Source organism: Narcine bancroftii, chromosome 2, assembly GCF_036971445.1.
Source record: "Narcine bancroftii isolate sNarBan1 chromosome 2, sNarBan1.hap1, whole genome shotgun sequence".
Taxonomy (NCBI): domain Eukaryota; kingdom Metazoa; phylum Chordata; class Chondrichthyes; order Torpediniformes; family Narcinidae; genus Narcine; species Narcine bancroftii.
In genome coordinates this window covers 281,309,523-281,329,227 of record NC_091470.1, presented here as the reverse complement: position 1 = coordinate 281,329,227, position 19,705 = coordinate 281,309,523, and the positions used below count along the sequence as shown (strand labels likewise).

The 19,705-nt window shown below is 38.1% G+C and overlaps 1 protein-coding gene across 2 annotated transcripts in view; it reads right to left on the bottom strand.

The window, feature by feature from the left end:
- The window catches only part of znf704 (zinc finger protein 704), a 154,395-nt gene that overhangs the window by 18,581 nt on the left and 116,109 nt on the right, over positions 1 to 19,705 (bottom strand). For both annotated transcript variants that reach the window (XM_069921142.1, XM_069921143.1), the window contains exons 4-7: positions 7,263 to 7,492; positions 5,835 to 5,935; positions 3,045 to 3,306; positions 1,811 to 1,912 (exon numbers count right to left, since the gene is read on the bottom strand). In XM_069921142.1, coding sequence (XP_069777243.1) covers positions 1,811 to 1,912; positions 3,045 to 3,306; positions 5,835 to 5,935; positions 7,263 to 7,492 — 695 coding nt within the window. The remainder of the gene's footprint in view (positions 1 to 1,810; positions 1,913 to 3,044; positions 3,307 to 5,834; positions 5,936 to 7,262; positions 7,493 to 19,705) is intronic.

Sequence of the window (19,705 nt, the reverse complement as noted above, 5' to 3'; positions counted from 1 at the left end):
CTTATAATCTCTTGTAGTAAGAGGCATAATTTCACTTTTTTCCAAACTTATCTTGTAACCTGAAACTGCTCCGAATTGTTTTAGTCAAATATATAATTTATCTAGTTAAATTAACAGGTTTGTTAAGTATACAATCACATTGTCTGTGAATAAGCTTATTTTGTGTTCCCTTTCACCTATTTTAAGACCATTAATATCAAAATCTGTTCTGATTAATTCAGCCAATGGTTCTATTACTAATACAAACAGAGCTGCCGATAATGGACATCCCTGTCTTGTCGATCTTGTTAAATGAAAATAATCTGAAATTTGTTATCACTCTAGCTCTTGGTTCAATATATAAGGTTTTTGTCCAATTTATATATCTTGATCCTAACCCAAATTTATCAATTGTTTTGAACAAACAAATATCTCATTCGACTCTGTCAAATGCTTTTTCTGCATCTAAAACTACTGCAAAACTTAGATCATTTCTTTTTTGAGTTAAATGAATTAAATTTATTAACCTAGTAACATTATCTGCAGATTTTCTTTTTTTAACAAACCCAGTTTGGTCCTTATTTATTAATTTCGGTAAAAAGTTTTCTAACCTATTTGCCAACAATTTTGCTACTATTTACTGCATAAATGAATTATGGCCAGTACTATGTCTTCTCCTGCCTAGTATTTAAGGGGCATTCCTACATCTGATGAGGACACTCTTCTCCTCCCTCTTCAACAATTCACACAAACTTTCCCTCATTTCATACAAAGCTTATACCTCCCCTTCAGTTCATAAAGGCAATTTTTTCACCATTCTCAATTCCTGAAAAAAAAATTGCATTTTACACGATATCTTGCCTGCTTCACAGCTTCTGCAGTAATTGGTTGTATACTGCGATTTTACTTGAGCAATGCAGGTGCCACTTGGTGAAATTTCATTCAGCAATTCAAATTACTCCAGTGTGATGTACCTTCAGCTGGCTGCCACGTTAAATTACACTGTTCCATTATATGCTGCATACATACTGTAGCTCAAGACTATGCAGACAAGGCAATAGTAAGATTATAATCATACAATGCTGATATAACACATGGCCTGCCAAAATAAAAGTTGAACTATACACAGGAAACAGGTTTCCACAAAGAAGGACCTCTTTATCTGCACAAGTTAAGGATCCTGAATTACATTCTGGGTTTGTTCAGAGGTAAAAGTCATTTACATTTTCACCAATATGCACATACCAATAAACACCAATCAATATGATAGTGGCTGATATGCCCCACATCTCATCACATTTCCTCCAGGTAAAACAGATAAGGTGGCTCAATCATGGCCTGGCAGGACTGAGAGATAAAGAAAGGCTGAATAGATTAGGGTTATACTCACTGGAATTTAGCAAAATAAAAGGGGATCTCATAGAGGCCTATAAGATTCAGACAGGACTGGACAGATTAGAGGCAAGAAGAATGTTCGCAATGTTGGGGATCTCCAGAACAAGTTCATGGATAAGTGGCAAGCCATTTAGAACCGAGATGAGGAGAAACTTCTTCACTCAGAGAGTTGTGAACTTGTGGAACTCCCTTCCACAATGGTTGTCAGACCAGTTTTTGATAAAAAGGGAGTTGGATCTGGCCTTCACGGCTAAAGGAATCAAGAGGTATGTAGAGAAAGCACGAACAGGGATTCGAGGTCACACGATTAACCATGATCATATGGAATGGTGGTGCAGGCCCGAAGGGTTGTAAGGCCTCCTCCTGCACCTATATTCTGTGCTTCACTGCGTGGAAGCTTCAGGAACCAGTCATGCTTTAAGCTCCTCATACTTACTGGGACGCCAGTGAAGGTAACTGGAGGAGATTGCCAAGAGATGCTGAATCCATTGCTAGTGGGTGTGAACTTTGAACCAGGAATATTCACAGGTGCTGTGGCCTATTGGAAAAATGCTAATATAAGAAAACAGCTCAAGAAACCAAAAGTTCTCCGTGCAAGTGTAACTTATCTGTACAGATGCAAAAAGTCTACTGATTATCAATTGCAATTAGAATTAATTTACACATTGCAATAATACATGGCCTGATAATTCTATTTGGTGGTTCACCATTTTTTATGTGGTGTAACTGAATTTCTATGAAAGAACTTCCATTAAAAGAATGAGATCTTAATTTTTCCTTTTAGGTCCTCAAATATGCACAACGCTTTAACTGCATGTTACTTCTAGGATTTTCCTTCATGCAAGTAACAGGCAACTTGTGAACAAAGACATTCTCCAGCCCAATAAGAGGCCTGGTTCAATATCAGGGAAAGGTCAACTGCCTTAGTATGACTTTGTCCATGGAGATATCATTGAGTACAGGAAATCCAGTTCAGGTTGGTCCTCTCTAGTTTATGTACTCATATCTCACAATGCTCTAGTTTGGCATCCCATCAATCCATTCTGGTACCAACCTTCACCTCTTCCTCTCATGAATAACTCTTATATAAAAGGAAATTAGGATCCCAACACCAATTTTGCTTTGCTGATGGACTCGTTACATTTGAAAAAAAAAGTGGTTAGAATGAAATGCTTAACTTTCAAGCTCAGTTTCTAAAATCTGCATTGACTGTTCCCATTTGTATTGTCAGTGTTACAGAATCAGTAACATTAATGTGTTATCTTTTATGATTTCAGGAGAACCAAAAGCACTTTACAGCCAATGAAATACCCTTTTGAGGTATCGTCATTACTATAACATAATGGAGCAAAATTCTGCACAGCTCGTCTGGAAAAATGTCAAATGTCATAAATTAATTTCATTAATGTAAATGGAAAGAATTTGTCCAGAACATACAGTGAACACATTTTTTACTCAGTCTGACTAAAGAATAAAATTGGTCGGACATCAGGGAAAGTTCCCTTGGTTTTCCATGAAACAGCATCAACAGGACCTATTAATGGTTTAACACTTCACCTGAAAGTCAGAAATTACAGAACATGCACTATCCTCTAATTTGGCAGTTTTTTTTAGTTTAAGTATTAAACTCTCTGTGAATTATTGTACGTGAACTGTGCCAAGCTTGCTACCTGATAAGCGTGGTCAGTGTGGACAAAGTAGAGGCAGGTTGGTGCAGATCGACTCAATGGTGTTGTAGTTTTGGTCTCGGTTCTTGTGATGGTCGTTTCAGGTCGTCCTGAATCCAAGCTTGAAAGTATAGGCGGTGAAGCCACTGATGGTGACATGGGAGAAAGGCTCCCCAAACCTTCTGCTACAGAATCTGTGTTCAGTTTAATCTCCTGGTAATAGAAGTCCTCTTCACCATCGCTACAATCTGAATCTATGTTACGTCTGTTTGGAGAAAATATATAATCACCGGGCATTCGATATTGATTGGAAACTAGAATCAACAGAACTCATACAGATCATTAGGCACACACCACCCCCCCACCCCCACCCTCTAATGCTACATTCTTCTTTCTTCTAACGCTAGCCTTTCCAACAACAGTAATATTTTCTAACCTTAGCTATCAGCACCAATTCATGACTAGAAAGTGATTCAGGCAGAGTTTTACAACTTTGTCCTGGTAAGAGCAAAATCAGTTTAACAGAATAGGGTGATGATATTTGAATAGAAGAAATCTTCTTCCATGAAAATAATTTGTTGTTCAGCCCATTGAAGAATATGGGGGGGGGGGGGGGGGGCGGGGGGGCGGAAAGGGTATAAATGCAATTCTTTATTTTTGTTGAGATCATGTGAGGAATACGTATTGAAGCAGATTCTAGGAATGCAAAACAAAACCAGAAAATGGTAGGACATGGCAGGTCAGATAACATTCATGTGGGAGGGGGTGGAGGGAGAGAGGGGGAGGGAGTGTGAGAGAGAAAGAAAGAGAAAGAGAGAGAAAAGAAAGAGGGGAGAGAGAGAGAGAGAGAGAGAGAGAGAGAGAGAGAGAGAGAGAGAGAGAGAGAAGTTTAAAATAGAAGTTCATCCTTTCTTGCTGATTAAAGCCAACCACAATGAACATTTATTTGATCAATTTTTCTCACAGGGACCACAGTTAAAGTAACTGATGCAAACTGAAAATCAGATTTATATTCAGCCTAATGCTCTGCAATAATTAATTTCATAAATTTAAATGGAAAGAATTTGTCCAAAACATACAGTGAAGATCTATTATTAGAATATGAAAGTATACTAAACAGATTGATTTACATTATAAACGTAGCTATGCAATTGAACATTTTCTATTTTTAAATTGCTTTAGCTATTAAAGTTTACTATTGCACTGGATACATTTTTAGGAGGCTGCCATGGTAGCAGTTTATCTTAAACAGTATGTGCTCATCTTTAGGCTCAATCTCCCAGGTGAATTCAAAAATCAGATGCTTGCTTTTAGGATTCATTTAAATCTATGTTCAACGTCTCAACCATCCAATCACATCAGGTGTTTGCTTCCCATGATCCCAACTCACCTTCTTCCCCTTCAGTTGCAGCATCACATGGATGTACTATCTCCAGGATTCTGCAAACATCTGACATACTCAAATTCTGAGCAGTCTAACTGGCCCAATACTACCTTAAACACACTTAGGCTTGGAAAATTAATTTCTTGAACAAACTCTCTGAGCCTGCTCATTTTTATTTGCAAGAAGCTTGATCTAATGGAGCATAGTCACCCTCTTCTTTCTTCCTTGGCAGGCCCTCAGGATTGAGGATATATTGGTTCCTCTCTGCTTCTGTGGGGTCTAAACTGACTGATGGAGGAAATGCAAGTTCTTCCATACAAGGCTCAGGGGGTGACTGATGGGCCAGGCTGTCCAGTAGTTTGTGGGGTCATGCAGTTAAGACTGGACTTCTTTGTACTCATGGACTTGAGGTTTTTAATACCATTCCTAATGCTCCTTCTCTTTGAATAGCCCTGGGCTAGAGATTCTCAAAAGTAGGTGGGAATGGCAAACATTTTCAAGAAGGCTTTGACACATCTTTGAATTTATTTTCTTCTGTCCAACAGGTAATGAAAATGCTCACAGAAGAGTGTTGATTAGTTTATTATTAAGTAAACTTTATAACTTTAAGGAAACAAAACATTTTTATAAATTTGATTCTGTGGACAAGACAGTAGGAATGTAAAGGCTAATTTTCATGAACTGCACTTGTGTATTTATACACTCTACATGTACATATATACAGTAGGTATATAGCCATCATCTCACTACTATGGAGACCCAAGGGACACCTGATGGAGGGACTTAGCAAATCAAGCAGCTTCTATGGAGAAAAGGAAATTTTTCACATTTTGGATCAACATCCTTAAAACAAGCAATCATGAAAATTTTACTGATTAATTCACGCTATTTTAGTCTGTTGCATAACTGATTTAAAAAAAACTCTTGCAAAATGCAAGCAGACTATGTACCTCACTTCTAAACTAAAATAGTTACGCTGCTATAACACAGCTCTGCTTCTTCTCCTCTAATCCAAGCAATCTCCTATTTGTGTCCCTACCCTGTCCTATTCTTCTTCCCCAAATCTGTATTTGCTAAAAATCTGTAATCCTGTACATCTTCTAGCTCTAATGAAAGGTACCCAATTAAAAAATTCAACACTGTTTCTCTCGGCACAGAAGCACCTGATTTGCTGAGTATTTGATTTAAGCCAAAGACAGGGATTTATGATCATTGGACAGGATTCATTATCTACTATAGGAAATTTCCTTGGTATACGGCACAATATCAGTTGCTATAAATATCATGTCCAGCAAATACATATTGTATTTCCAGCTAATTCCTTTCATTGAATAACAATAATGTGAGAACTTAAATATGGTATAAGTGTCCTGTAAAACTCTGTTCCTTCCCAGAGATTTCCACCTTACCCCAAGTGGATGGTACGAATATGTTTCTGGATCCCTGCAGCAGTGCTCAGCACCTTTCCACAATTCTTCCACAAACACTTGAACATAACCTTCATTGAATTCTGTAAAACAGAAGGCAAAATAAAAATAAAAGTTTCCTGCATTTGGGCATGTTGCTATTCTGCTATTAAACCTTAGATGAAGCAAATTCGTGTGGAGGAGGCAAATAAAATGGAAAGGTTTTGACTTAGTGGCCAAGAGTCAAGATTTTGTGGAGATAATCAGTATTAGACATGGGGGAGGGGGGCTGTTCAGTGAGCGAACAGGGATGGGAGCCAGCAGAGCAGGGTCAAAAAATCCAGAATGTCAGTTTGAGGTTGTGGGGGGATAGTTTTGTGCCAAAATTATCAGGCTGCTGGGCCAGGCAGTCCAGGAGTTTGTGGGGTCATGCAGTTAATCCATAATTTATCAAACCATTCCAAAAGGCTCAGACTCTTCGCCTTATACAGGTACATAATCTTTTATCCGAAACCCTTGGGACAAGACACTTTTCAGAATTCAGAATTTTTTGATTAATAGATTAATAGTAGCAGTGGTATGTTAAGTAATAGCGCTTATTTCAGGTTTGCACAAAATAAAGACACTCCCACTGAAAAGGTCTCTGGACAGGGGGGAGAGGGCACTGGACTGAAGGGGGGGTTGTGGCAGCACTGCATGGTGGGGGGCTGGGGGGAATGTTAAATGAAGCAAGATAAAGATAGACCATTGTGATAGAACAGATTCTGTCACCAATGTGTGTATGTACATATGTACAGATGGTAGTGCGGATGACTGTGATTGGCTGAGAGTATAGCCACACCTACTTAAAGGATTGCTCCTAGCCAGACCAGGTCATTCTGGACTGGTCGACCTACTTGTGATATGCTCCAGTCTTTTAGTTAATAAAAGCCTTGGTTTGGATCATCAAGTCTTTGGTTCTTTCAATGTGCACTACAACCATAAAATTACTTGCATACATACAGTAAAACTTCAAACATAAATTGGCTCAAACTAAGCTAAACACCTGAAAATATGGTGACCATCGTCTTCAGATTGGAGTCTTTTTAAAGACTCCTGGGTAGGAGCAAGGACAGTAGTTGGCGACCAGCAGCCATCCACATTGAGGAAGTCGCCTTGGGCTCCCGGGCAGGAGAGGGGGCCTTGAGTTCTCAGCGCATCTAACTGATAGGAGAACTGAGACACAGCGCTGGATGAGGTGAGTCGCATTGGGTTACTTTTGGCACCAAACGCAAGCTTTGGTGTGCAGATGACCTCCATGGGAAAAAATGTTCAGTTTTCAGAATTTCAGATAAAAGATTATGTACCTGTACTTCTAGAGCTGAGTTCATCATTTGCAAGGTTAAGGCAGAGATATAATTGAAGCCTCCACATGTGATAATATTTACATACCTTTCTTTTCCTTGGAATGGGTTCATCAAACAACAGGTTGCTGGATTCTGCCTCATCGATGCTGTCATCTGGCTGGACAGTTGCACGAAATGGTTTGAAGCTGTCAGCCGATAATGGTGGTGACGGGGTAGATGGATTTGACTGGTCACTTGGGGCCCCCCAGCTCCAGTTGCCACTGCTGCTGTAGCTCGATGACATGTTAGTTGGCTCCTTCCAAGAACCATTCTGATCTGTTTCACAAAATGAAGCAGAAATTATCATAGATGCATTATCTATACCAAAACATATATGCAGTTGTAATGGAGGATTTAGACCAGCTTATGCAAGAAAGGATGCAGTTGCATCAAAAGACATAATCTAAATTCCACTATGGGGCCCAGGGATGTATATGAATCAGTAGACATTAACTAACTTCCACCATGAGGCCCAGAGATTGTCTTTTGTTGGTCGCAGACTGTAAGGAGACCTTGAAGATAATTAAATCATTTGTTCAAAGAGATAAGATCTGAAGTAAACAACTTTTGGGTAATATAAGCCATGGTCCCACTGCTTAAGTTTGAGACTCTCCAAGAGGTGGCAACATCTCTCAGCAAGAGGAAGAACTTCAAGATTCCAACCAACGTCCCAGTCCGGGGAGGTGGAGAAGCTGCTACCGGCGCCCAGACAACCTACTACAAGTGTGCAGTCATCGCCTCGCTTTGGGAGTTGGGACCAGTCCAGGCATTGATAAGTATAATTGGGAAGGCCTTGCATATTGTAGTGTGAATTCAGCTTTAGATTTAGTAATAAAGCCTTGTATAAACTGAACTGCTCTCGGTCTGGGTGTCTATTTTCTTTCGGTAGCTCAAACACTGTGGCCAATCTAAAACGAACAAAATGAGAGGTACAAGTTTACCCAAGACAGCAGTGTACTGCTTAACTTCCATTTATAACCAGCTCCCTTCTGACCATCAGTCCAAATCAGTGGTTCTCAACCTTTTTTGCCCTAGGCCCCACTTTAATTTTTCAAAAAAACATAAGGCCCATCATTAGCAAAAAAAAGTTATATATTCAAAATAAGTTTTAATTAAATCATTTACTGCAAGTGTATTTCAATGCAATTAAGGTTGGGATAGACAACAGACTCGCCAAGGCAAATAGCGCCTTTGGAAGACTACACAAAAGAGTCTGGAAAAACAACCAACTGAAAAACCTCACAAAGATTAGCGTATACAGAGCCGTTGTCATACCCACACTCCTGTTCAGCTCCGAATCATGGGTCCTATAACGGCATCACCTACGGCTCCTAGAACGCTTCCACCAGCGATGTCTCCGCTCCATCCTCAACATTCATTGGAGCGCTTTCATCCCTAACGTCGAAGTACTCGAGATTGCAGAGGTCGACAGCATCGAGTCCACACTGCTGAAGATCCAGCTGCGCTGGGTGGGTCACGTCTCCAGAATAGAGGACCATCGCCTTCCCAAGATCGTGTTCTATGGCGAGCTCTCCACTGGCCACCGTGACAGAGGTGCACCAAAGAAGAGGTACAAGGACTGCCTAAAGAAATCTCTTCTTGGTGCCTGCCACATTGACCACCGCCAGTGGGCTGATATCGCCTCAAACTGTGCATCTTGGCGCCTCACAGTTCGGCGGGCAGCAACCTCCTTTGAAGAAGACCGCAGAGCACACCTCACTGACAAAAGGCAAAGGAGTAAAAACCCAACACCCAACCCCAACCAACCAATTTTCCCTTGCAACCGTGTCTGCCTGTCCCGCATCAGACTTGTCAGCCACAAATGAGCCTGCAGCTGACGTACCCCTCCATAAATCTTCATCTGCGAAGCCAAGCCAAAGAAGAAAGAAGGTTGGGAATAGACTGGAACACACATTTCATATTCAACTACTACAATATATTAACTATCACAAACACATATTCAACAATTGTCGTCACTTCAATGGGAATCTTGCTCCTAACAGTGGCTGCAGATTTTTTTTTGATTCAAGGGATTCATTTTTTTTAGTTTCCACCTTAAATCTCCACATTTTGTAATTTTCAGACGATTTCTTTAGCTTGTAGCAAATCACTAACAGCACTGAAGCCACATTCTACTAAATAAGATGATGGAAAATGTATCAATAGTTCCCTTTCTAAAGTAGCCAAGTTTGCGTATTTCTTTTCGATCTCATTAAACAGCCATGGTTCCTTTCACTTTGAACAAAGTTTTCACAGATTCATCATGTTGCAACTCTGATAACTCCTCTTGGTATTGCACTGGAATTTCAGATAAGTCCATCAGCAATGGCTGAGTTAACCAAGAGGGAAAATCCATTGCCTTTAAATCACAAAATCTATCACTGAAGTCGGTAACAAACATTTTCAAATGGTCAACAATGATGTTTGTAACAGCATTAGTTACCTCACACTTATTCAACCAATAGAATTGACTGCAATTTCTTGCAGAAATATTCCTTTGGCATAATTCTAGAAGTGTTATGAATCCGAATATTTTTCTTTTTCCATCCACGAGCGTCATATTTGCTTCTTGGAGTAGTTTGTTCAATACACTTAGTTTCTCAAAAATATCAATCAAGTAACTGTTGTTATCAAGAGCTTTATTTCAGGTTTGTCCTTCAAAAACTCGCTGAGAAGATCAAATAGTTCCATAAACCTTTTGTAAGTTTCCCTTTGACAATCACCTTACTTCAGTGTAAAGCAATATCTCACATGTTCTGCATTTTTATCGACACAAAACTGCTGCCTTAAACAAACATTCACATTTTTAAAAAATATTATATTTTTGGTTTTCAAACACATATCATTTATATATTCTTTACATATATATACCAAAATAATTTATGTACTGTGACAGATTATGTTGTGTTTGTATTGTATATAGATATGTTTTTGGGAGATAAATTGGGGAAGGTTTTATTGTGTAGGTCACATACAAACGCTTTAAAACAGATTTTATTTAAAATACTGGAGCTCTGCTAATGCCTTTGCAAAAGCTTTGGAGAGTGCCCAAGAGACTTCACTAATGGATTGTTGTTTACAAGAAGGCAATAGATGAAAGAACTTGTCGGAGCTACAGTCTGACTGGGGTGGAACTTGCTGTTCTAGGAGGGTCATGTGGTTTTGCAAGCAGAGAGAGCCAAACAGGCTTTTTCTCTGAGAGAGCAGTTCTGCAGTTTTATAGTCAGCAGCAGCAACTGGGACTGGAACAGGACAAGCTGGCAAGCTTGTGGAAAACACCATTTGGAAGATGGGTTGTGAGTGCTTAGTTCAGCCTAGTCAAAGTCCTTGTGGTTCATGCAAGAGGAGAGGACTGGCTGTCTAATGTTTCACTTGAAATAAGAGAAACAAAAAGGAAATCTGTGATGACCTGAAAGAAAGAGGATATCATCTGGAAAACCCTGAGGGGGAAAATTTCTTCGGCAAGACACTGAAGTGGCTGATTAAAAAGGCATCAGTTGTGGGTGTCCAGCGTATAACAAATCTCTCTCTGAAAACTGACAAGAACCTTCCTGAGTGGTAACCATTTACCTTTCAAACACCAAAGCCTGGTGAATTTATAAATGTTAAATTCTGTGCACAGTATAAGAATCGCCTGCAACCAGTGAACTTGGAGGAATGAGAAGTGAGATTGGACTGTGAATCAAAAAACCTTTCTGAACTTACATACACGTGTGCTTAGAATTAGAAGGGGGTTAAGTTAGGTTAGTTAAGTCAATTGTGATAAGTTAAAATGTGATTCTGTTTTCATAAGATAATTAAAAGCAACTTTTGTTTAAGAAACCATTTGTCTTGGTGAATATCTATTGCTGCTGGGTTTTGGGGTCCTCTGGGCTCTTAACACTGTCCACTTACAAATAAATATATAGACCTTCTTCTCTTTCTTATAAAAATACAAAAAGTACAATTTACATACACACACACATATATATATATATATATATAAAAAAAACAAAGCAATATAAAAATTCCAAAACAAAACAAAAACATTCCAGCAACCCCTCCCCCACCCTGTTACCCCCTTCCCCTTAACTTAAACAAGATAAACAGATACAGTCTTTTTATCTAGGCTCACAGTCTATTTTACTGTTAAAAATAATAGTATACGGTTGAGAACAGATCACCTGTTTACAGCAACGATATTACACTCGTGCACCAATAAAGTTCAAATATGATTGCAGGTCTTCAGGAATGTATCGTGTTTGTTTCTTAAGTTATATGTAATCTTTTCCACAGGAATACAACTGTCCATTTCTGATATCCATCTCTTCAGAGAAATCAGTGTTATCTGATTGCCACGTGATAGCAACACATTTCTTAGCTATTGCCAATGCAATCATAGTAAATGAGATTTGGAACTCAGTTAAATGATTACTAATGTCTATAAAATTCCCCAACAAACATAATTCTGGATTGCCGGGACAGTTGACTCCTGTAATCTTAGATAACACTTCAGACACTTCCTGCCAGAAAACATTTACTTTCACACAGGACTACATCAGAAACATCCGTTGGATATTTCAGGCTTTGATTTGTGCAGTCTTTGCGGAGTCAAATATAATTGATGAAGAAAATTGTATTACACCAAACCATACCTCGCATTAATAATCAATGTTACCCCTTCTTTACACCATTCAGCTCAGGAATATTCTGATATGTTCTCTGCTAAATCTGCTTACCATATTTCTCAGGATCTATGAATTCCGAGCTTTTTCCCATCCGTCTGGAGGGTAAAATAAATTTGAGTAATAAACGGGCATATTACCCACCCGTAAACCAATTGACTTGATCCAAGAGGAGTCATATTGTTTCCCCAAATTTCTCTTTAAAAAGCTGCCATTTGGGGGGACATATATTTGCTTCATTTGTTCAAATAATATTAAAATTTCATCCTTATATCAATCTGCAATATACCTAATCCCCTTCTTGGACCAAATATTTAAATTCCTATCCCCATTATCATTGGGCAGTAATGGATTGTTACATAATGGAGCCCTTATAGAAATTCCAGTTTCCTCCCTATTATGTCGTTGGTGTCTTGCCATATTTTAACCAAATGAATCAATATAGGATTAGAAGACTTTTTCTTAATTAGTTTCAAGTTCCACCTATAAATAAAATCTTTGGGTGATGCTTCCTCCAACCAGTGTAGTGCCATATGTACCCAATTTGGTGATTCCAATTCCAAAAAGAATGCCAAAAACCTCAGCTGTGAGGCCAGATGGTATTTCTTAAAATCCATAAGTGTCAAACCCCTTGATTTGTAGTTCCACATCAGTGCCATCCTCAGCACTTTATTGTTCCAAAAAAATTGCCTAAACATACCATTTATTATTTTTTAAAACTTATTTGATATATATATGTATAATATTTGTTCCAATCAATACCTCTCTCTCTCTATATATATACACACACACACACACACACACACACACACACACACACACACACACACACACACACACATATATATATATCGAGAGAGGTATTGACTGGAACAAATATTGGATCTTTGCATGATCTTCATTTTAATACAGTTAACCCTTCCTATCAAGGTCAGGGCAGGTCCTTCCACTTCTGCAAATCTTTTTCTATTTTCTCTAATAAGGGAGAATAATTCAATTTATATAGATTGTTCAAATTGTTATCGAGCATGATTCCTAAATTTTTTTATCCCATTGTTTTTCCGTTTAAGCTACTGTTTACTTTGAAGCGCTCATAATTTTGGTTTGTTATTGGTAAAATTTCACTTTTTTCCATATTTATAAACCCTGATATTCTCCCATATTTTATTAAAATTTCCTGTAATTTCTCCATGGAACATTTGGTTTCAGACACATATACAGCCGTACATCATCAGCAAACAAACTAATCTTGCGTTGAACTTTCTGGCTTTGAAGCCTTTAATTTTAGAATCATCCCTGATCATTTCTGTAGAGGTTCTATCACCATAACAAATAAAACTGGAGAAAGGCAGCAGCCCTGCCTGCTCAAACAGCTTAATGGGAACATTCCTGATACCTAGTTATTAGATATTATTTTTGCCTGTGTATTTTGGTATAGAGCCTTAACCCAATTTATAAACTTTTCCAATGTTTTAAACAAAAAGACTACTCAAGTCTGTCAAATGCCTTTTCTGCATCTAGAGATACTACTATATTGGGGTCCTTCTGTGACTGAGATAAGTGTATTATGTTAAATAGTCGCGCCAAGTTATTTGATGCTTGCCTCCCTTTAACAAATCCTACTTGATCTTAGTGAATTAATTTAGGTAAAATTTGTCCCAATCTGTTTGCTAATGCTTTTGCTATTATTTTGTAATCTACATTTAAAAGAGATATCGGTCGATAAGATGAAGTTTTCATAGGATCTCTGTTCTTTTTGGGCAACACTGTAATTATTGCTGTTGAGAAGGAATCTGGTAAATTTCTGGGTTTTCACTGCTTGTTCTATTACATCCACAAACAGGAGCATTAACAGTTCTTTAAATTCTTTATAAATCTCAACCGGAAATCCATCCTCGCCCGGGGCTTTGTTAGATTGAAACAGTGATCTTTCAATTTCTTCCCTGGTAAATTGTAAATCTAATTCCTGCCTGTCTTTATCATTCAACTGTGTGAGTTTCACTTCATCTAAGAACTTATCGATTTTGGCCTCATCCCCTGGCGAGTCAGATTTATATAAATTTTTGTAATATTGTTTAAATGTTTCATTTATCTCTTTTTGATTGTATAGTGTCATTTTCCTTTTATATTGAATTTATAGCTCTTTCTGATTCTTCAATCTTCAGTTGCCATGATAATACTTTATGTGCTCTTTCTCCTAATTCATAGTATTTCAGTTGTATTTAATATAGTCTTTTCTATTCAATATGTTTTTAAGGTGTTGTATTGGATTTTCTTAGTTTCCATTGATCTATATTTGCTTTTATATCCCATTCTTTGATATTCCTTTTCTAATTCCCTATTTCCATCTTCAATTTATTTATTTCTGCATTAAATTCTCTTTTAATCTTTTTTGTATATGAAATAATTTGTCCTCTCAAATAAGCCTTTAACGTATCCCATATTAGAAAGCTATTGTCCGTTGATCCCAAATTAGTTTTCCAAAAAAGTTCAATCTCTTGTCATATAAATTGTTTAAAATCCTCCCTTTTTAGTATCATCGTATTCAATTGCCATCTGTATTTATTTTCCTGCTTCTCCGATAATTGTATTACCAAGGTTAGCGGCGAGTGATCTGAGAGAAGACTTGGTAAGTATTCAGTTTTTTCTACTCCATCTTTCAGACTCAACGACAGCAAAAATAAATCTATTCTGGCACGTGAGTCATATTTTTTTTGAATAAAATGAGTAGTCTCTCTCCTTAGGGTTAGACTGCCTCCATACACCCATCACATCAAGTTTAAATCTTTCATATATGAGAGAGTTAATTTAGCTGCCTTGGCTCGTTACTGTTTTTGCTGATTTATCTAGGATCAGATCCAAACAAAAATTAAAGTCTCCTCCAATCAATATATTTTTCCTTCGCTCTCCAGCTTTTAAAAATACGTCCTTCATAAAGACCTCATTGTCGTAGTTCAGGGCATAAATATTAATTAATGTCCATGATTCTGAGTAAAGTTTGCCATTTAACATTACATATCTACCAGCTTGGTCCATGGAGACATTTTCTACAGTGATCGGGAGGTTCTTATTAATCAAAATTGCCATGCCCGCTGCTTTTGAATTGAATGAGGAAGCGAAGACTTGCCCCCCCACCCCCCATAATTGCCACAATTTGTCATGTTTCATTTTAAAAGATGTGTTACTTGGAGAAATATTATGCCAGCTTTCATCTTTTTAAATATGCGAGTATTCTTTTCCTTTTCACTGTTCTGTTCAAACTGTTGATATTAAAACTTATAAACTTCAATGACATCCATAATAACATATTAAAAATTTTGTGCAAATATTCAAGTAAGTAAATCATTTCATGATCTGTGACCTCGCCCTAAAAATCATGCAACTTCCTCCCTGGCAATGATGTAGACAGGAAGTCCCCAAGGCTCATGAAAAAAGTCCACGAAAGCCTTCAAGGAGAAAGAAGAAGAACCCTACCCTAAAGCGTCATCTTGAAAACTTTCTCCCTCCCCACTGACACCATTACCCCCCCTAAGCCAGAGTTGTACCATGCTGTACCTTCAGAATCTTCTTTTGAGCTCCCCGAGACGTAGATAGGATAGAATTTTGACATTTCACCATAAAAATCAAGACGACCACCAGACAAAAAAAACTTTACTATGTCCTTAAATATCTTATTTACACCAGTCCTTCACCGTCAGCTTCACTGTTCCTCTTCATAGTTGTCGAATAAACTCTTCCACTTCTTCTTTCGATTTAAAATCTCTTCTGTTGCCTTCAGAAATGTCCACTCTCAACGTTGGTGGATACAGCATTGTATATTTAAAGTTCTTTTCTCAGAGTTGCCTCTTGACCATGTCAAATTGTCTTCTTCTCTGAATCACCGTGTTACTAAAGTCCTGAAAAAACATGATCTCTGCATTGTCCCATTTCAAGGGAGAACCAGAGTTTCAAATATTTTCATAAGCAACTCTTAGGATCATCTCTCTATCCTTGAAACTCAAGGATACTCAACAAGGAACTCAAGGAAACTCAACAATCTCCCCAGAATGGGTTGAGGGCCGGCTTCACCCATTCACCCAATGTTCGATAAGCATGTTCATTGTGCACTCAGTCACTGAGTTCATCGGTGTGAAGGACTTGAGGGATCCAAGTGTTGAAGAATTTCATGGCATCTTCTCTCAGGCCAACAATTCTCACATTGTGCCTCCGACTGAAGTTCTCTATATGATCCAATTTGTCCAAAAGAAGCTGCTTATCTGTCACTCATTGTTCAGCTTGTTTCTTTAGTTCTTCGAATTATTTATCGTATTTGCCAAGACCTTTCTCGGCTCTGTCCACTCTTTCATTTAAATCATTAAATAGCTTCACCCACATCTCTTACTGTAGTGGTAAGCTCTTTAATGGCATTCTCCACACTAGTAAACCATTGACCTCCAATCTCTTGCAGCAGAGTTTGAAAATTTGGTGTTTATTGAGAGGAGGAGGCATCTCCAACCGCACTTTCTGTCGAGGTGACTGGTGAGGCTGGAGCTTTTTCATCACGGATTTTGGCTTCTTCCCGTGGGATCTTCCAGTCATTCTTCAATATTAATCTTTAAAAGATGTATCTACACTTTTGTTGTTGAAAATTTTTCATTAAAACCAACTTTTTGGTAGTCTTTTAGAGGATTTTTTTGGCGAGCTCAGGGAAACAGGTCTGCTCAGCCATCCAGCATGGACACATTCCCCCCCCCCCCACCCCCCCCCAGATGTTCACATTTGGCATTAGCTTTGATGGCATTGATACCCTAGATCACAGAATGCAGTATGTCGTGTAAAATAGAGAAACTTTCTTGGCAACTAAGTTTTCTCAGTGGATAACACAATGCACAACCAACATGTTTGGATTTTCATTCTTCATTAATTTTAAACATCCTGTTTTTTAACCCATCATAGCAGGTGCACCATCTGCAGCACAATATCTTTTGGTATTTCATTTTCATCCAAATAATTTTTGAGCTTGCTGTAGATATCAACTGCAGTAGTGGTTGTTTCCAATGATTCACAAAACAACATCTCTTCTTGAAACCCTTCCTGATCAATATATCTCACGTATGCCAATAACAGAGCCTCACTGTCCCGTACGGTTGATTCATCCAGTTGTATTGAAAACTTTCATGATTTCAACTTCTCAATAAGCTGCTTTTCAACATCTATTCTGTTGCAGACAGTACTATTACTCAATGGCATTGCTCAGACATCTTTGTCATCCTTTTGCAGAACTGTTTTGAGAAACAATGATATTGCAGGTTTAATCAGTCCCTCCCCAATCATATGATTCTTCCCATGTTTTGCTATCGAGAGAGAAATTTCATAGCTAGCTTCAAGGGTACGATTCAGGGTTGAAGTTTGTGCAGCGAATAATGATGTGTTTTTTGATCTATTCTCGAACTTCTCTTTCAGTGATTTAAAATACTCCATTTTTAAAATTGACATGGTTAGAATGTTTTAGCCTCAAATGAGCTTTAAGGTGGCCTGCTTTCATTGATTCATTTATCCAAGTCTGTTGGCATAATAGGCAAAAATGTGCATATTCATCATGTACAGTAGGTACAAACCCAAACTTTAAGAACGCCACTGAATATTGACAAACCTTTTCCTTGAAACGGATTAATACAACAGTGCACGTTCCCTGAAACAGATTGTGACAGAGTATTTAGAAGTGGTTTGGGAGGAATTGCTAGAGCAGCTTGCACACACACATTTCAAAACACAGAGTTTTTGCAGGACTTTTGCAGGGTGCTTTTTGCAGAAAGAGCAACCAAGTTGCAGGATACATCTGGCCTGGGAGACCATGTGATCTTTGCAGGCAGACTCACAACAGTTTTGCTCTCAGAGAGGGAGGGAGTGAAACAGAGAGGGGAGACACAGAAATCAGTTCCAGAGGGCAAGCTGGCAAACCTTTGGAAGGCTGTCTGGTCAAAGGAGAAGACTAGCTGTCTCAGGTGAGCCGAAAAAAAGAGGATCATCTGGAGAACCCTGAAGGGAACAAGTTTCGTCAGCAAGACTGATTGGAAAGGAATCAGGTGCGGATGACTGGAACTAAAGGAGTCTCTCTCTGAAAACCAGCAAGAACCCTCCAGAGTGGTAACCATTTGCCTGTTAAACACCAAACCCTGGTGAACTTTGTTAATGCTAACTTCTGTGCACAGAACAAGAATTGCCTGCAACCAATGAGATTAGACTGTGATCCAAAGAACTTTTCTATTCTTAAATATACATTACACACACCTACGCTTAGTATTAGAGGGGGCATTAAGTAGGTTAAATAAATAGGTTAAGTAATAAGTTAAAATTTAATTCTATTTCCTTGTTCAATTATAATTAAAAACTACTTTTGTTTAAGTAACCCTGTGTTGTGGTGCATATCTATTGTTGCTGGTTTTTGGGGTCCTCTGGACTCCATAACAAGATTAATCAATATTTTATTGTCTTAGAATTGAAAAATGTAATTAAAGTAATGCTCAAATCAAAGGAAGGATATTGATCTTAAAAAAAATGAAAAAAAAAACACTAGCGCAGTTTCTGATATTTTTTTTCCTCACAGAAAGTGCATCAAAACTGTGCTAGCCTCGTGCTTTACTTTCCAGGGTCCCTATTTTTCTCCTGATTTTTGGCATGCCCCTCAAGGTGGTGCCTGGGGCAGACCCCACCCCCTGACCACCTATCAATTCACTAATGCACAAAGATACATACAGATACAGATCTCATTCACTGCTGAACTGAAAAAGTAAAGGGGTATGGACAGAGACATGATTGTTGAGATAATTTGGAATCCTCATCACTAAGGAGATAATTTGGAATGGATGATAATAAGACCAGTCAGAAAAAATATAATTATAATGTTAACCAAGGATAACAACAGTTAAAATAAGAGAAAGAACGGATTAAAATTGGAAGAGCAAAAACACATTCTGAAAATAAAAAGAACAAAGTGATTTTACTTGGAAGTTACCACAATTGTGTTGTTACTGAGAATGTTGCCGAGTCACATCTTTATCACCAATATAATGAGTTGATTTTTTCAAACAAACTTTTTAATTATTTTCCCCAAAATATTCCTACGTGCCATTAAAATATTCTTAAGCCCCAAGACACGCCCCACCTTGAGAATCTATGGTCCAAATTATCCTTGGCTTGGTTCCATGCTACCCCTTAGCCCTCAAAGTATGGATTTCTCAAAGCCAGAAAGCAAAGATATTGAACAAAACTACTGTGTCCATCATAATCCTGACCATCAGATCCTGCATCCGTCCATTCCATGGATCACTTGGATCCTGATAATGGTTTACAATTCAAAAAATCATCTGGAAACATGGTACAGCAATACTATATTTACTCATTTAAGATAATGTCAGTGCAGCTTTAGAAATTACTAATGGTAATGAAAAATTATTGAGTTAGGGGTCAGCAGCTATAAACTGACATTTCCTCGTATGAAATTATACCTCTTTGGTTAGTTATTTCCATAAATAATCTTCTCTCCTTGTTATTCCAAGAAATAATCTTCTTCTACTATGTTCCAGCCATTGTTTAGTTATATTAAATTCTTCAAAACGTACCAGAGCGTAGGTTAATGGAGTTTAAATTGGACGGCACAGACTCATAGGACTGAATTGGCCTGTTACAGTGCTACGTGACTAAATTTAAATAAATTTAAGGTATTTTCACTAATTTAATCACTGGAGATCTTGATACCATTGCTTTGACTGCCACTAAGGCTGGGGACAAGATCTCACATGTTGACAAGACCATTCAGGGCAGAGCTGTCAATTACTGCTCAAAA